This window comes from Corvus kubaryi, unplaced genomic scaffold (genome assembly GCF_017639235.1).
Source record: "Corvus kubaryi isolate FWS band 111438036 unplaced genomic scaffold, C.kubaryi_AGA036_p1.0 split1-131, whole genome shotgun sequence".
Classification (NCBI taxonomy): Eukaryota; Metazoa; Chordata; class Aves; order Passeriformes; family Corvidae; genus Corvus; species Corvus kubaryi.
In genome coordinates this window covers 2138153-2153479 of record NW_024582073.1, presented here as the reverse complement: position 1 = coordinate 2153479, position 15327 = coordinate 2138153, and the positions used below count along the sequence as shown (strand labels likewise).

The following is a 15327-nucleotide window of genomic DNA, read 5'->3' as shown; positions in this document are numbered from 1 at the left end:
AGAAATCCTCTTATATGTCCTTGCATTTTTTTCTTTTTAAATAAGTTTTCAGAGCTCAACCCACCCTTGAAAACTGCCTATTTGCATTTATGGAGTATGAGAAGTGCACAATTTATCACAAACCAATGCTGAACTACAGCATTCGTCTGAACTATAATTCCCTCTGAGTTACAGAAGGATTAAACTTATTTTCAGTAGTACTTGTGCACCAACACAGGTAAAATTTTATCCTTAAAGAAGGGAGTCCACTTTTGTGTCTTAAATGCAAAACATTAACAGTAATTTATCTGAGAACAAGGATGATGGCTGAACATCCTCATTCCAGAACAGGATGTAGCGTGTAGGGGACTCCACAGCATATGGAATTGGGTTTCATTTATCGTCAGTTACCAAGTCTGGGGTATCAAGCTCAACTGTTTCTTACCTCTTGTAAGACTTTCAGCTCTTCTTCCAGCTGCTGAGTTTCTTCCTTCACTGCCATCAGATAATCAGTAACTGACTGTCGAGGATGCAGCCCCTTTTCAAAGCGGTTGTACATACCACTCCAGAACCTGAAATTGATGGGCAGGTCAGGAATTTTCCCATTTGATGAAGTAGCCTCACAAGACTTAAATGCACACTTTTTTTTTCTCTTTTTTTTTTCCCCCCAGACACATATTGTCCTAAATGATCTATCCATGCTTATTCATCATTAGAGTGCATACACAAAAGTTCACAGACAATATTTAGCAAGATTCATGGTTCATTTGCATTTGCTCTGTCCTGAAGGTGTAACTCTGTGGACATAGGCAGCTCAAACTGATTCTGATTCACAGTAGAAAGAAAGGTGAATGTAGCTTAGATCACATGACTGAGAAAGGTTCACTGAATGCAAAATTTTGCGGGGTTTTTTTGGTATTATTTTCTTGTTCTACACTATGGGCTTTAGAGCAATCGTACCTATAAAATAGCCCAGGATAGAGACAGTTTTTCATATTCCTAGTTCTCAATTGTTGTTAAACTTCCCATGAAGTCAACTTTGAAATTCTGTATTATTCTAGTGCTCCTCCTGCCTTCTTGGCAATACGGCCACAGGCAGGCCCTGAGTGTGTAGCCAGTTCACCAGACAGGTTTAGCAGCCGAGCCCTGCTGTGAGCTGCAGCTGTCTGGCCAAGTAGCTAACAGATATTTTTGGAGCACGTGCATGCTGCTTACTGGCTTATTACTCCTCTCCCAGTAGTATACTATTTAAATCACATTCCCCCTTAACGTTTATCATCTGATAACTCATGCTTGGAAATCTTTACGCATCCAAGTAATTCAATTAAAATCAACAGGATTACTTCTCCATTGGAGGATCTGCTGTATCAGTACTTTTATAAATCCCACTGTCCCAAAGAATACGATTAATGACTATTTTTTTTTTGTTCTAAAGTAGATGTGACCTGGTATAGTGGACATGAAAGAGTTCAATTTCTGCAATTTAGGATTTTTATTGACTTTTTAACAGGTGCTATTGCTTGCAACTGGAAAACAAACTGATCAGCTTTACTTAAATCACAGGTTTCATTAATTTCTATTCAAGTTCTCCTGAAGTTTGTTAAGACCAATGGCACAAGTAAGTAAGTCAGAATGTCAGTAGTAACATTTCTAAAGTGATGACATTTTGTTACATTTTAAAAAAATACCGGGTAAAACTTAACTTTGTTTTACCTGATACAACAACATGGGAAAAATCTGCTATTTTTTCACTAAACACTTGTTTTAGCAATGAAATCATATAATTTCTTGAAAAGATCCTTATTTTTGACACCAATTTGTCACCAAATTTGACACCAATTTTGATTCAAATTAACATCACAAAATCTTGGAATGGAAGAAGTTAAAGGAACTATAAATTTAGAAACAACTGATGAGAACAGAACTGAAAGAGGCAGTTCTCAGTGGAAGAAGTGAGTAACCATGAAATTAGGACACACAACTATCAATATACCTTTAATCTTAAGCTTCTTTTCAGACTAATACTCTTGTGGAATGGTGCAGAGGTGTTGGCTGACTGAGCACACAAGGAACAAACACACTGCATCTGAGACTGAATTTACTCAATATAAACTGCCTCATAGAACAAGAAATTCTTATATACAAAGGCATCTGTTCTCTACTAACACATCTTACAACTCCCAATAGCAAGTGACTCTACCTACTTGTACAAGAAGTTGCATGGAGCGATCTGTGGGTACAGGGTCCCTTGGGTTTGACTGTGGTCTGACCTGTATAAAGGATTCAAGTAATCGGCACGATTTTTCCACAAGTGAGCCCACAATGAATACGTTCTTTCTTTGATTCTGAAAAACAATAGATTAAATAAAAATATATTAAAGCCTCTGTTACAGTTCAGGGATAGCTGAAGCTTAGATGCAGCATTCTAGTCCTCTGTACTCCCAGTTTACAATTGGCTTCCTTAACAGAATTAGACTTAAGTTACAAGCATAGAGAAACAGAGACTCATATTCCCTTGTTGGTCACTAAAAGCAAAATCCAATCCATTTCCCATAAAGTGAAAGCAGCTGGAGCAAGTAGGTGGAGAGACTGGTTCCTTTGTGAGGTGGAGAGGATCACTTCCATAAAGTGAGCTTTCAGACTGATCTCTGCACAAAAGGATCCCCACATTTAAAAGCACTCAGCTCCCGCTGAGCTGCAATTTCTTATACAGTTAGATCTTAGGATGTGGTGGGTGATCTGTGAAGGTTTTGATTTTAAATGGACTGTGGCACGGTGGCTGCTCTGCATTTAAGCAGTGAAAAGGACCAAATGGCAGCAGCCAGCAGTAACCAGCACCTTCCTCTCATTGCTACTGCTGACATGAGCAGGGTGCTTGAGAAAAGCAATGGATATCATCATGTATCAAGGACCCAGGGCCTCGGGAAGCAGATATGATCATAAGCGCTGCCAGGAATGATGATGCTGTCTTTGTTTGGGCCTCAGGGCAGGTAGATTAATTCATAATTGCTTTGGGGCCAGACAGCAGAAGGACAGTTTGCTGACTCAGTCCTAGGGAGGGCTACCAGACAAAAAGACAATAAGGAAGTACTACCTAAGAGAGCAGGACTAGAATGTCCTGACATGAGATCCAAAGACAGGTTAAAACACAGAGGAGCAGTAACTCTTAAACTGAGAACTTAACTAGAGTTATTGTCATTTTATACTAGTTACAGAGCCAGCTTGCCTTGTATTTTGTCAGGGCTGCAGTAAAGGTAGGCCCACATGGCTGAAGGCATAATGCTTGTCAATTTTCACTAATCCCTGTCACACACACCATGGATTATGCTCCCAGCAGAGCTACACTGCAGAGGATCTTTTTTTTTTGTATTAATCTGTGTTGCCAGAAGACAACAGGCACCCTGTGCCTTATGAAACACATACATACAGACTGGAGAATGTCTGACTCCTCAATACACCACCAGCCACAGACCCCATGCATAAATATGCTACTAAAGAAAACATTTTCATACTTCAGCTCTCGTCTCTCCTTCTGGCTGTTACACAGGAAATTCCCAAACTGGCAAGAATAGATATGATGCTGTATGTGGATGAGGAATCTCTCATTGAATTCAAAAGCACAAGGAAACTGTTCCATTAACTGCCAAATACATTCGATGAACTGGTCAATAACAGGCGATATCTCCTTTGGATCTCCATCTAAATTGCCATATCTGAAACAAGATACATTAAAAAAAACCTGAATTCCTGTAGGAAAACTGAATTAGCTCTAAGGAAAACAAACCCCTCACTTCTAGTATGCAAGTTACATCATAGGCATTCATTTCTAAAATCTCAACTACTACTATATTTTTACTTACAAAAATGATGCAAGAATCATGAATTAGAATGGAGGCAGAATTGCAAACAAACAAAAAAACCCTTGTATTGGGTGTCTTGTTACCTTACAGCTACAAAAGGCTGGCTGCTGCATAGCCATGTTTTAATGCTATCAATATAAATTGTACCACAGTAATACAGGTTAGCAAAAGAATGCCTGCAACAACTTCATGACAAAAGTGTGCCTGAAGACAGTCTCTTAATAGTAGATTGTTCCCCAAACCAGAAAAGTGAGCAGGAGAGCTACATTATAACCTCAGCAGAAAACAGGTTAAAGCTGCCCTCTCTTGGTGAAATTTCTAGGAAGTGGGAAATGTTTACATGCTACTGTGACTGTCAAGTAAACACTTTCTGTGTATAAAAATGCCTCTTGGAACCACTTGCAATGAAGAAAAGGAGCTTGAAAATACAAAACACATAGAAGTAAAAAATGTTTTTTAAGTCTACATAATAGGAAGAAGCATTTTCAATGAATTATTCTGCTGGGAGTGGGGTACACATGCCAACAGAGTGGAATTTCATAAAAATTTCATTAAAATTTCATAAACATCTAAAATTGAAACTTCTAATTCTGATACTATTATCAAAGAGAATATAGCAGTATTGCACAGCAAACCAAAGCTATCAGTGGTTATTGCATTTCATAACACCTTTTACCACTGATAAGCATAAATAACTGACAGTATCATATTAAATGTAGTATTTCCTGCTGAAATTTCACGGGTGGTGTGGAACTGCACAGATTTCCTGTAAGTTTTGTTGTTTTTTTAAACTATAACAAATTTATGTTCAAATCAAGCAATATAATGTCATTAAACCCAATATAAAAATTGCATTTTTAATTTTTACAGAAACTAAAATAAAGTCAAGAAAGAAAGAAAATGTGAAAATGTTTACATGTTTAAACATGTTAAGTCTTCAAACATTTTCATTACATTATAGCATTTACATTGGATCGATGTTCAAAATAACTTGTTCAAATAAATGACTTTCCATTTTGCCTGACATTTCTGAGCAGATCTTGCTGGTTTTGTTAGAACAGAGTGTAACAGGAAGAGTATATTTTATGTAATAGACAACTCACAGACATGCCTAAGATTAAATACTGTCTTGGAAAATGTAGAAGTCCCTTTGATGAACAGGGACTTATGTGGGGAGCCTTGGCACTACTAGAAGATCTGCTAGAGTCCAAAGGGATTTTCCAAGCCAAATGCATACTACTCACATGGACCTCTCAATGCTCATAGCAACTGCAAGACCAGCATGCAGGATTTTTAGTAGTTTTGGAGTGCTCATATAGAACTATTTCACTCTGACTTTTCCAGGCAGCTAAATTATGTAGTTGGGGAAAAGGGTATGGCTGTTTCCCGGGGCATTCTGCTGCTATGTTTTGTAAGGCAGCAGAGAAGTAAAACTGGAATGGCAGCAGATACTGACTACATAAACATATACATACAGGGAGACGAAAACCTTAGCACCGCCTTACCTGTGGTTAAACTTGTGACCAAAGGAAATCCAGTCTTTTTCAATTAACACCTAAAATGAGAATATTGCATTCAATGTTGTGGAGTAGAGCTGACATGTTGAAGCAGGCAGAAGAGTGGTATAAACAAGCAGTGTTGGAATCCCAGTTAATTCTTAGAATAAGCAGAAAAGTGGCAAGCAAGAAGGATGTAAGCAAGCAGTACTAGAATCCTAAATAATTTTCACAATTATCAGAAAAATAATGAGTGATGAGCACTGCTGCCCACTCAGGGAAACAGCACTCTTCATGGATGCAGAGAGGGTGCCAGTATTTCAGCACAACTTCAAATATCTTGTTTCATTGCTTTCTAAAATAGAACTTATAAATGTCTCAAACATCTTTTTAACATGTGACCAGTAACTTGATAACCACTTCTAGATGCTTTACTACTGCTGATTGACTTGGGAAAGGAACAGATTTTCCAATATAGCTGCTCATTGCAATCTAATGTCTAGAAAGACCCACTTCTGACACTCAAAATGTTCACTGCAAATGAACACAAATTCTTGCTTGTACAAAAGCTCTTTGGGCTGTGAGAAAGTTTCTTGGTCAAGGTTAGGAAAAAAAAAATCAAACATGGGTGCCCAACTGATCCCCACCTTGAATAACATTTCAAAGAGAAATTGGGAGACTTTAACATGAACATATGGAAGCCTTCCTTCCTGCTTAAAACCCAAAACAAAATGAGGGTATATAAGGGACAGTTTATTTCCTATTAAAAACAAAGTTATTCATCTTAAGTGATGCCATACTGCTTCATTTACTCTGTGAAAGAACCTGCTTACCATGAATCCCTTCATAGTTCTGTAATATGGATCCAATAGAAGGCTTGCTACAGAGCAAACCTGGGCTGTCCTATCCCAGCCATCAGAGCAGTGAACAAGCACACTCACACCTTCCTCAGCCACAGCCTAAGGATACAGAAAAAGTCAGAAATTTCACAAGCAGGGAGGAAGACAATGGTAAGAGAGGAACAGTGAGACAGCAGCATATAGACAGAATTAACTTGGGAACTGGGAAAGCTCTTTCATTTTTTGCTCTACCACAGAGTTCTTAAGTTGAGTGTTGTGTCATTTGAAAATCAGTGTTATTCCTCTCATTTGAAAAGTTTTCATTCACCCCAGCCCGTGCAATATAGTGGTTGAGAATTACCTGTTTACGCTCCACTACAGGAAGATGTGGGATTGATTAATTTCAATTTAAATACATCAATCTGTCAAAGCAGACAACTACCTACAGCAAATTCAGATGCTCTAATACATCTTGTGCCACTCACATGCCACTTAAAGAATAGCCATGCTTGCAATATGGCTCTTAATTTTTCATCTTTTCATCATTCTCTGACCCAATAGCTTGGAATTTCCCCCCTGAACAAATTCAGAACCCAAACTATGCTAAACCATGACAATGGTAATGTCAATAAGGGCAATGTCTGCTTCCGATGGGAGCACTAGCCTGGACGTCATTGCAGCACACTGCATTGCCCTGATGACATGCTGTAAAGGTTTTTGGGGAAGCCTGTGGTAGTGGGAAACATCCATGTTTAATAAGCAAGATTTTATCAGTATGTTTAATGGAATAACTGGGGAGAGAGGAATCCATTTTATACATAAACACATAAAGAAGAAATTGTACTGAGTTCTCCAGAGTCTGGTGTTGTATTATTTTTAGAACTTGAGGGTTGGAGGTTGTTTTTTTAATTCTAAGGGTTTTGGCCTTTGTCATTTCTAAAGAGAATTAAATTTAGGAAGTAGAATATAAAACAGGTTAGGAAAGATATAGTTAGGGAAAAAAACACATTTAGGTTAAGTTTGGGCTTAATAGAGAATGAGGAATAATAATAAATTATCTATGTTTATCTCAAGAGACAAGTAAATTCTACCAAAATAGAACCCCTGTGGGCAGAAGACCAAGAACTGAGAACTGGGAACCATACAAACAAGAACAGGTCAAAAGGCACTGGGCTAGCAAGCATATGGACAAAGGATAATAAGACCAGCCATTGGGAAAAAACTAGCAAAGCTAATGTAAATGACCTTATTTCTACGAGCTAATGAAAGGTAGTAGGGCTGGGAGTAGCAATACATGTATGTATCCCACAGCTGCTGTTTGGGTAAGAAACTACAGTTGCCTTCTGAGAAGGAAGAAGCAATGCAAGAGAAACAAGCAGTTAGTGAGGAGGGAAATCCATGAAGTTTTATCTGTATAGTTTTGTGCAGCAGGTCATGTGAATAAAATGGCCGATAAGAAATTGTAATAGCAATCTCAGAAATAAGAATTGAAGCAGTAAAAAGCCAGAGCACAAGGTAGGGGGTAATAAAATTTAAGCTACTGCTGGTAGATGACAAATGTCTATATTACTTTAGGGGGGATTAGGGGAAATAATTTCTTATTAAAGCCAAAACTGTTTTCTGTAAAAGTTCTCAGATATATAAAAGTAGAAGCTGCTAGAGAGTTTGGCTATGGTAATACACAGGAGTTGGTTCAGGAGGTGAATTTAGCTGGTTGCCTGATAACTCAGAGGTGATAACACAGTAGCTCATTTTATACACTTTACCTTTGCAATAAAAATGCCAGCATCCATAATGGCTTTGATGTGCTTCAGCCAGCCAGAATTCTCCAGGCCCCACAGAAAGTCACTCATCGAAGGTGATTTCAGCTCACAAACTGCAAAATAAGACACGTATAACATTTATAGTAATTAGAGTTCCTTAAGCTTCACTGACTGTTGAGCCTCAGAGTTCTCTCTTCTTCAGATATTTCCTGTGTAAAACATGCATCTTTTGAAAAGAAGGACAACTTCACAGTCAAACTTAACCTTTGAGAAACACATATATTTAAGAAATGGGGCTGGGTCAAATTTCACCCAATATACTGATTTAATTTAAAAAGAGAAGCTGTCATAAAGCCTATTGCAAACAAATCCAAATCTATCCTTCTATGAAGCATGCATTTTCCAAGGTTGTGTTGGGAGTGAAGTTTTCAAACCCCTGGGAGGAGTTGGTGTATTTAATCATGAGGACTTGGAAACAGAAAGCATTTGATTTTTGCTGTTGGACAGGCAGACAGACACCTAAATGGTGCCACTGCCTCCTGCTCCCAGCATCACCACAGATGATGGTGGTTGAGTTAGTGGTTCACTCTACAGTTCTTCATCCCTGAGTTAAACCTTACTAAAGCTTCACTTGAAGTCAAAAAGTATTCTGATAGTGAGGACAAGACATAATCCATCAAAGAAAATATTTTCCTGAAAATCTTCCAAACTCTATGCCACATTTGAAGAAAAAAATAACAATCTCTCGGTTTCTACTCTAAGTTCCTTTCCTGCTGTATCCAAGCATCCATTTTGTAATATTACAGAGTTTGTGGCATCAGAACAAAAAAAGCAATCAGAATCTCAATCAGGTACCTCAATCCAGCAGAACAAATACTCAATGAAATTTAGTGCAATCTATTTTCAACAGTGAGATATTAAATTCGCCCCACAAATAGACTACATCTTTATTTTGATCCATGTAGAGTTATACTGTCTTTTAAGGAAAAATATATTAGCCACTGAAATTAATTTTCAGAGTACCGTGAAAAACATCATGACTTTTACTGAGTTAATGTATGATCTGTCAATTACTAATGTCTTAGTAAGTCTCTTGTGGTCTGGAAATCTTAAAAGACTCAGTTATTTACAGCCATTTTGGCCCCTGGCATAGCTTCAGTTTCCTTCGGGGTAATTGAAATTTAATTTTACAAGCCAGAGTTTACACCATATCTGACCTATCTGACTGTCCTAACTCCATTTAGTTCAGAAGCAAAATGGCCTAATGTGTCCATACAAAGTCTTGCAATGTTTATATGCAAGGCCCCTTCCAGATGGTTATTTTAAAAGTAATTTTGGAAGGATATTTATAAAGATGCAGAGATAGCAGCACTGAAAGCAAACAGCTTTCCATATGATTAATGTTCCTGTGCAGATGGGAGCATGACCAATTAGTGGCTGAATTCTGGCTGAAGCTGCTGTCTCTGTTTACAAAAGCCCAAGGTAAGGCTGAAACAGTGCTTTGCTCATTCCCACTCCCAAATTGCAGTCAATATTTACTGACCACTTCACTGAGCAAAGTTCATACTGTCCTAAATGCATACCCTGTATATTTCGCATGACTTTGGCAACTGATCTGGACCTTAACACTGAGTTCAATTATGAATTCAGTTATGAGGCTTATCCTTAGGGGAAAAGGCAGAAAAGGTACCAAAATCTTTGAGAAATATGGCCTGCTTCATCCACAGTGTATGCACGGGAAAATAAAGAGCTGCTGGGCAGAGCTCTGGGAATTCCAGCAATGCACCCATATCCCTGGATATGAGGAACCCATACCTCCTGGATGGGAGGAAGAAACAGGACACATGTTGGAAACTGCCTCTTCCACCAGCAAAAGTACCAGAGGAGTATGCTGGACTAGTCCCATTTCTGGCAGGACAGCCATAAGTAGAGGAAGGAGTACTTGCTGTGGGCCAAACCCACAGGTTTTCCTATTGGCTGCTCTGTCACAGAAGTCCAAGGATCAGAGGGCTGCTCCTACATCAGCAAGTGCTGCTCCTGGTATGAGGGGAGGAGAAGCTCGTATTTGCTGTTCAAATACAAACAGGGAGCATGTGAGGCCATCACCTCAGTGCACAACACACAGGGGTCAGGTCCCAGCTGGCCCCTGGGTGTGCTGCACAACCCACCCCATCCCAAACGCCAAATAGCAGCCTCAGGCAGCCCTTGGATCTTTATCGAGAAAAGTCCCTGTGTAATGTCCTTCTAATGTTAAAAATTATTTCAAGGAGGTTGTGGACAGGATCAAAATTATCTCAAAGTTCTTCACATAGACCTATCTATAAATGGAGAAAAATAAAAAGCCGTAAAGGCAGCAGAGACAATTTTTTTTTTCTCTGAAAGGAAATTCCATCATGTTGAAATGCATTTTACTTCCCTAGTACAGTCAAATCTCAACATTTTTTGCATATTCTGAAAAAAATCTTATTCTAAAAATTAATAATTTTATAATGCTGGTATAGTTTGTCAAAAATTAACATTAAACCAGGGTAAATATATGTTGAAGTAAGATAAATTGTCTTGAATTAAAGTCAGTAAAATCACAAAACTGAAACAAATTTTTTTACCTACTCAAATATTTACATTTTCATAAGTATAAATTTAATTTTCTCAGCTTTTTCCCAAAAATCATAATTGAAATTAATACATTCCTAATATAAGTGCATTTCTTAATGGAAAACTGAATAATAATTTTTTTCAAATTTTCTCAGTATTGGAAGTTATTTAAAATTGTATATTGAAAATAACCTGCAATCTGGCATGTGAAGATCCTTTGCTCTACACTTCTGCTTAGTACCAGTAAATTCAACGAAACTGGCCTTGCATTTCAGCAATACATCTGGCCAATTATATCTTGATGTCCTTTTTTCATGCTGTACACTTCCAAGCAACAATACAGCTCACAATAAACTAAAATCAGTTTTCATCAGCCTCATTTGCCTTTTCAAAGGTTTTTATGCACCTTATAAAATCTTACAACAGATCATGAGCAGCAGACCCATTCTGTAAAGTTTATAGTGTAGTGTGATGTTTTACTTAAGATTCACATAGGTACAGTGATATTGCTATCTTATTTATGTATTCTTTTAATTATTTATATATTTTTGATATTGATAATACACCAGTAATTGATAATTATTGATATATTATCTAGGTATTCCTTGATAAAAATTTAAAGCCATATTAAATGTGTGTTATCATCATCCTTGACAGCCTTTTTGGTTCTAGGTCTCTTTGTATGCTCAAGTCAGGTAAAAGATCACCAGAAAAAGAGATTAAGGGACACATACAAATGGAAAAAGATAAAAACTACACAGCATCTTACATAAGGAAAGCCCTGACACACTGAAAGTCATAAGATTTTTCTTTTAAAAAGTACTTCTCTGATTTCTAATATTATCAGTCAGGTTGATGCATGTGAGATTTCAATACAGCAAACATAAAACCAGGAAAAAAGCAGATGTTTTAACTATATGGCTCATTTGAAAATAGATGCTAAGAATTTGTGTCCCCCAAGCAGCCTGAAGTGCTGCTTAGGAATTACCTTGTTACATGCAAGGTTGGGCCATGGGCCGGTCTCATGAACTTTTGGCTCAAAAATTATACACAGTACTTCCCATACAGCCAGGCTGGTTGTTTACTATTTTAACTTTGATAGTCTTGAGCTGAACAAATAAAGGGACCTGTTTACTCACCCAGCCTCCCTCCTATCCAAACAAGACTTGATAGTGAACAAAAAATCCTTCTGTTTTCCTACCTGAGACCCTTAGGCCAAGAAAACTCTGATGAAGAGAGGGAGTGTTTTACCTGCAAAACAATTTAATGCTGCTTTCCATAAAATGCTCTTATTTGAAAACAGAGCATGGTTTTCCTATCATGGAAAATTTAAGCCCTTCTTAGATTTCAAATTTACAATTGCATACACTCGATGGGAGACAGACGAAGAGTAAAAGAGCATGGGCAGAGCATGAAATCAAGAATAAGACAGATGAAGCTGATCCAGGAGATGATGGAAGTTGTTATTTATGTACATGAAGTAAATACTGAGACACAGTGGAGTGAGCACTATTTACTATTTGCTTGTTAAAAATCAGCAAGCCAGTGAGGGTCAAGGATGGCTTATTTATCCTTGCTCTTTTCCCAGATGACCCCTATACAGTTATGTACTGCAAATATGAAATGGCAGAACAGATTTGCTGGTTTATATACTGCTAAGTATTTATAAGGCAATTGTTATTAATTTCCATGGGATATTGAAGGTGATGAATAGTTACACCCACTGACTGTGAATTAATTTCATTAATAGACCTGATGTGATATGTTCTATACAGGGCATGAATGAGTTTCTGTTAAAATTCACAGTCCAAAATGCATGACTACCTTATATGAAAACCAAACCACAGTTTTTCTGAGCTTTAAAAAAAAATCAATCTGTATTTTCCACTAGCCTTAAAGTCAGGTCTAAGGGATTTTTTAAATTTTATTATCAAAATGTAAATTTCAAAAAATGACATAGTAGCAGTAATGTGCACTGAATTAAAATTAATTTTATCATTAAACTAAATGATATCAGGATTTCAGCCAGGAAACAAGGTGTTTTCACAATTAAGAAATCACCAATCAATATTTGCCATGATGCTCCCTTGCACAAGTCCCATTAGCCAGCAGGCAGCTGCATGCAGCTGCAACAGGCAAAGAGTACTTTTCATACTCCTTTTCACTGCTGCTGATTTCAGAGCAGCTATTCTGATTTGTTTGACAGAAGGATCAACTCTTTCCTCTAGATTCCAGTGAAGGGGAGTATTACCTTCAAGCATTTTCTGCAGACTATTTCTCATGACATGGATGTTCTCGATGCCTATGAACTGAAACTTGATGTTGGAGTAGTTGTCTTCATTTTCATATCCCTTCCCTGCTGCTCTGTTTGCCATTGCGTTGAGCTGAAAAACATAGGGAAAATTGGATGAAAACCAGTAGCAGAATCCTTTCAAAACAAACCTTGTGGTCTACAGCAATAAATCAGAGGGGTTTAAGTCAGGCACAAATAGGAAGCATTTGTCACAGTGTCAACACAAGGGGCTATGAATCGGGGATCTGTTTACAGCCTATTGCAGGGCACTGGGCTGCTGAGTCTCTGATATCCCTGTTTCACACACTTGGAGTGAAATGTCATTAGTGAGGTTAAACACAAAAACCCCACAGCCTAGATAGGGTTCCTCTGCAAGAGCATAAAGGTTTTAATTTGGTTTTAAAAAGCTGTTCTGCTTTTATATTGGATCAACATCATGTTTACTAGCAGAATGTACCCAGGAGGTGGCAGTGTCCCATCTTCCATGCCACTGTTTCATAGCATGTGCACACTTGTGCAGTAAGGTTGCCCAAGTTACTGCATTTTACTGCTCAAATCATCCAAAAGCTGATAAAGCTTACTTCTTTGAAGCTTGCAATAATGAAGAGGGAGTTGGAGTAGTTTTCCCTACTTTTATAGTATCTTGGCTCTTATGTAAAACTACAAAATATTTGAATTGACAGCATCACCACAAATATTTTCATCTGCAATGCAGTGCTATCAAAGGAGTTGCTGTGCTTCAGTAAAAATACTTTCAGTTGGAAGTTGAAGTTTCATCTTCGAATCTGTTGCTTGCTTCCTGGCATGGGACAGTTACTAAATATTTCTTTAGCTCAGTTTTCCCAAGCATAAAATTAAGGATGGGGTTAATGCTTATTCTCCCCCCTTTTGGAATCCTTGGGTGGGAAGCAAAACTATCTGCCAAGCTCCTTATGCCAAATTTTGATCTTTGGGCTGAAAACTAGAGCTGATAGAAATTAATTAAGTACTTTTACTTTTTCTTTGATAGGTTTTTCTTAAAAATTTTTTTTTTTTTACTAAGTACCTACTTACTTTTTAAAAAAATTCCTGTAGCAAAATCTCACTGTAAAATAGAAAGAAATTGTCTTTTTGCATAAAGTCCCTGTTTTTCTGTGAAATTCATGCTGTAAGGCTGTGGGACCTTTGAACTTCCCAAGAAATATGAAGGCTCTGAGAGTGACAAAGCAGCTCAAGTGGCAGAACCTCCATGCCTCAAAGCACAGCTAACAGCTTCTGCTCAGGAAAGATTTAAGAAATAAATAATAAAGGATATTGACTGGACAAAAAGTGACTTTTCTTCATTTCAGTGAGAGCCAATGCTCATGAAAAAGTAAAAGAAGGGGCCAAGAGGCTATGCAGATAACTCTGTCTCCAGTTTATTTCCCAATAGTGCAGGCAGTACTATTGATTCGCTGCTTCTGTGGTCACAGCTGAAACTCACAGTAATATATTTTAGTGCTTAGCTAATGGCATCATGGGATATACAAGAATGTCGCCTTTTCTGACCTCTTCCACCCCAAACACACATACTCCCAATATTCAACTTTAATTTGGAGCCAATACACACAACTGGGGACTGATTGTCTGATGCCATCTCCTTCCAACCAAGATAACAACCCTAGCTTTTTTACCTTATATGTCAAAAGAGGCTTCCAAGGGCCAAACCTGATATCTTAACTTTCAAAGGAAAGAGCTAAAAAGTTACATTTGTTACAAAGTTACAATGAACACCATTAGGAATTGAAACATTGCACGAATTTCATGATAAAACAGAAGGAACCACACTCTGGATAGAAACCTGGGCAAAATACCAGCATTTTTGATTTATTCCAATCTTGGGGAAAATTTCTTTTAACTTATAGTATGCAGTTCAGGAAAGAGCACAAGAAAAAAACCCCATTCTTGTCTATCAATCAACAGCCTGCTAATGTTTTTACTATCAATGGACAATGAAAAAAGATACAGCCTGTGAACAGCATGTCAATTAAGGACAAAGTCCTCAGTGTGACTTGCTACAAAGATAGAAATTATCTGCTAAATCCTAATCTTTCTCTTTTGAAGTTGACATCAGTGTTCTTGTACAAACAAAATGAGGCAGTCTCTCTCTGCAGTAGCCTATAGCTTCTGGAAGAAAGATCTGTACACAAGTCTCAGCCACCACAAACCCCTGAAACCCTAAACGGAAAATATCTATCCTCTAACTAACCTAGTACTCAGCACATAAATACCATTAACTGTTTCTGCAGCAGAGCAATTTTATCACAAATATCCTTTCTTAAACGACAATCTGAAATAGCACTCTTTAAAAGTAAATAAATATAAGGTTAAATTGCAAGGCTTTCTGACACTCATTTATTTTAAATACTGTCAGTTGCCAAACTTTGCAGCTGCCACAATATTTACTAACAAGTTTTCCACATCATCTACCAAAATTCCATCTGTTGCTCTTAAAGTAGTGGTTGTGAAGCTCTCTAAATTGTG

General features: G+C 37.6%; 1 protein-coding gene across 5 annotated transcripts in view; it reads right to left on the bottom strand.

Moving 5' to 3' along the window:
- The window catches only part of MTMR7 (myotubularin related protein 7), a 43360-nt gene that overhangs the window by 2815 nt on the left and 25218 nt on the right, over window positions 1-15327 (bottom strand). For 4 of the 5 annotated variants that reach the window (XM_042053751.1, XM_042053752.1, XM_042053754.1 and 1 more), the window contains 7 exons: window positions 12784-12916; window positions 7941-8050; window positions 6169-6294; window positions 5345-5394; window positions 3492-3692; window positions 2184-2324; window positions 425-551 (listed from right to left, as the gene is read on the bottom strand). In XM_042053751.1, the coding sequence (XP_041909685.1) occupies window positions 425-551; window positions 2184-2324; window positions 3492-3692; window positions 5345-5394; window positions 6169-6294; window positions 7941-8050; window positions 12784-12916 (888 nt within the window). The remainder of the gene's footprint in view (window positions 1-424; window positions 552-2183; window positions 2325-3491; window positions 3693-5344; window positions 5395-6168; window positions 6295-7940; window positions 8051-12783; window positions 12917-15327) is intronic. The other variant, XM_042053753.1, reaches the window with a different exon arrangement.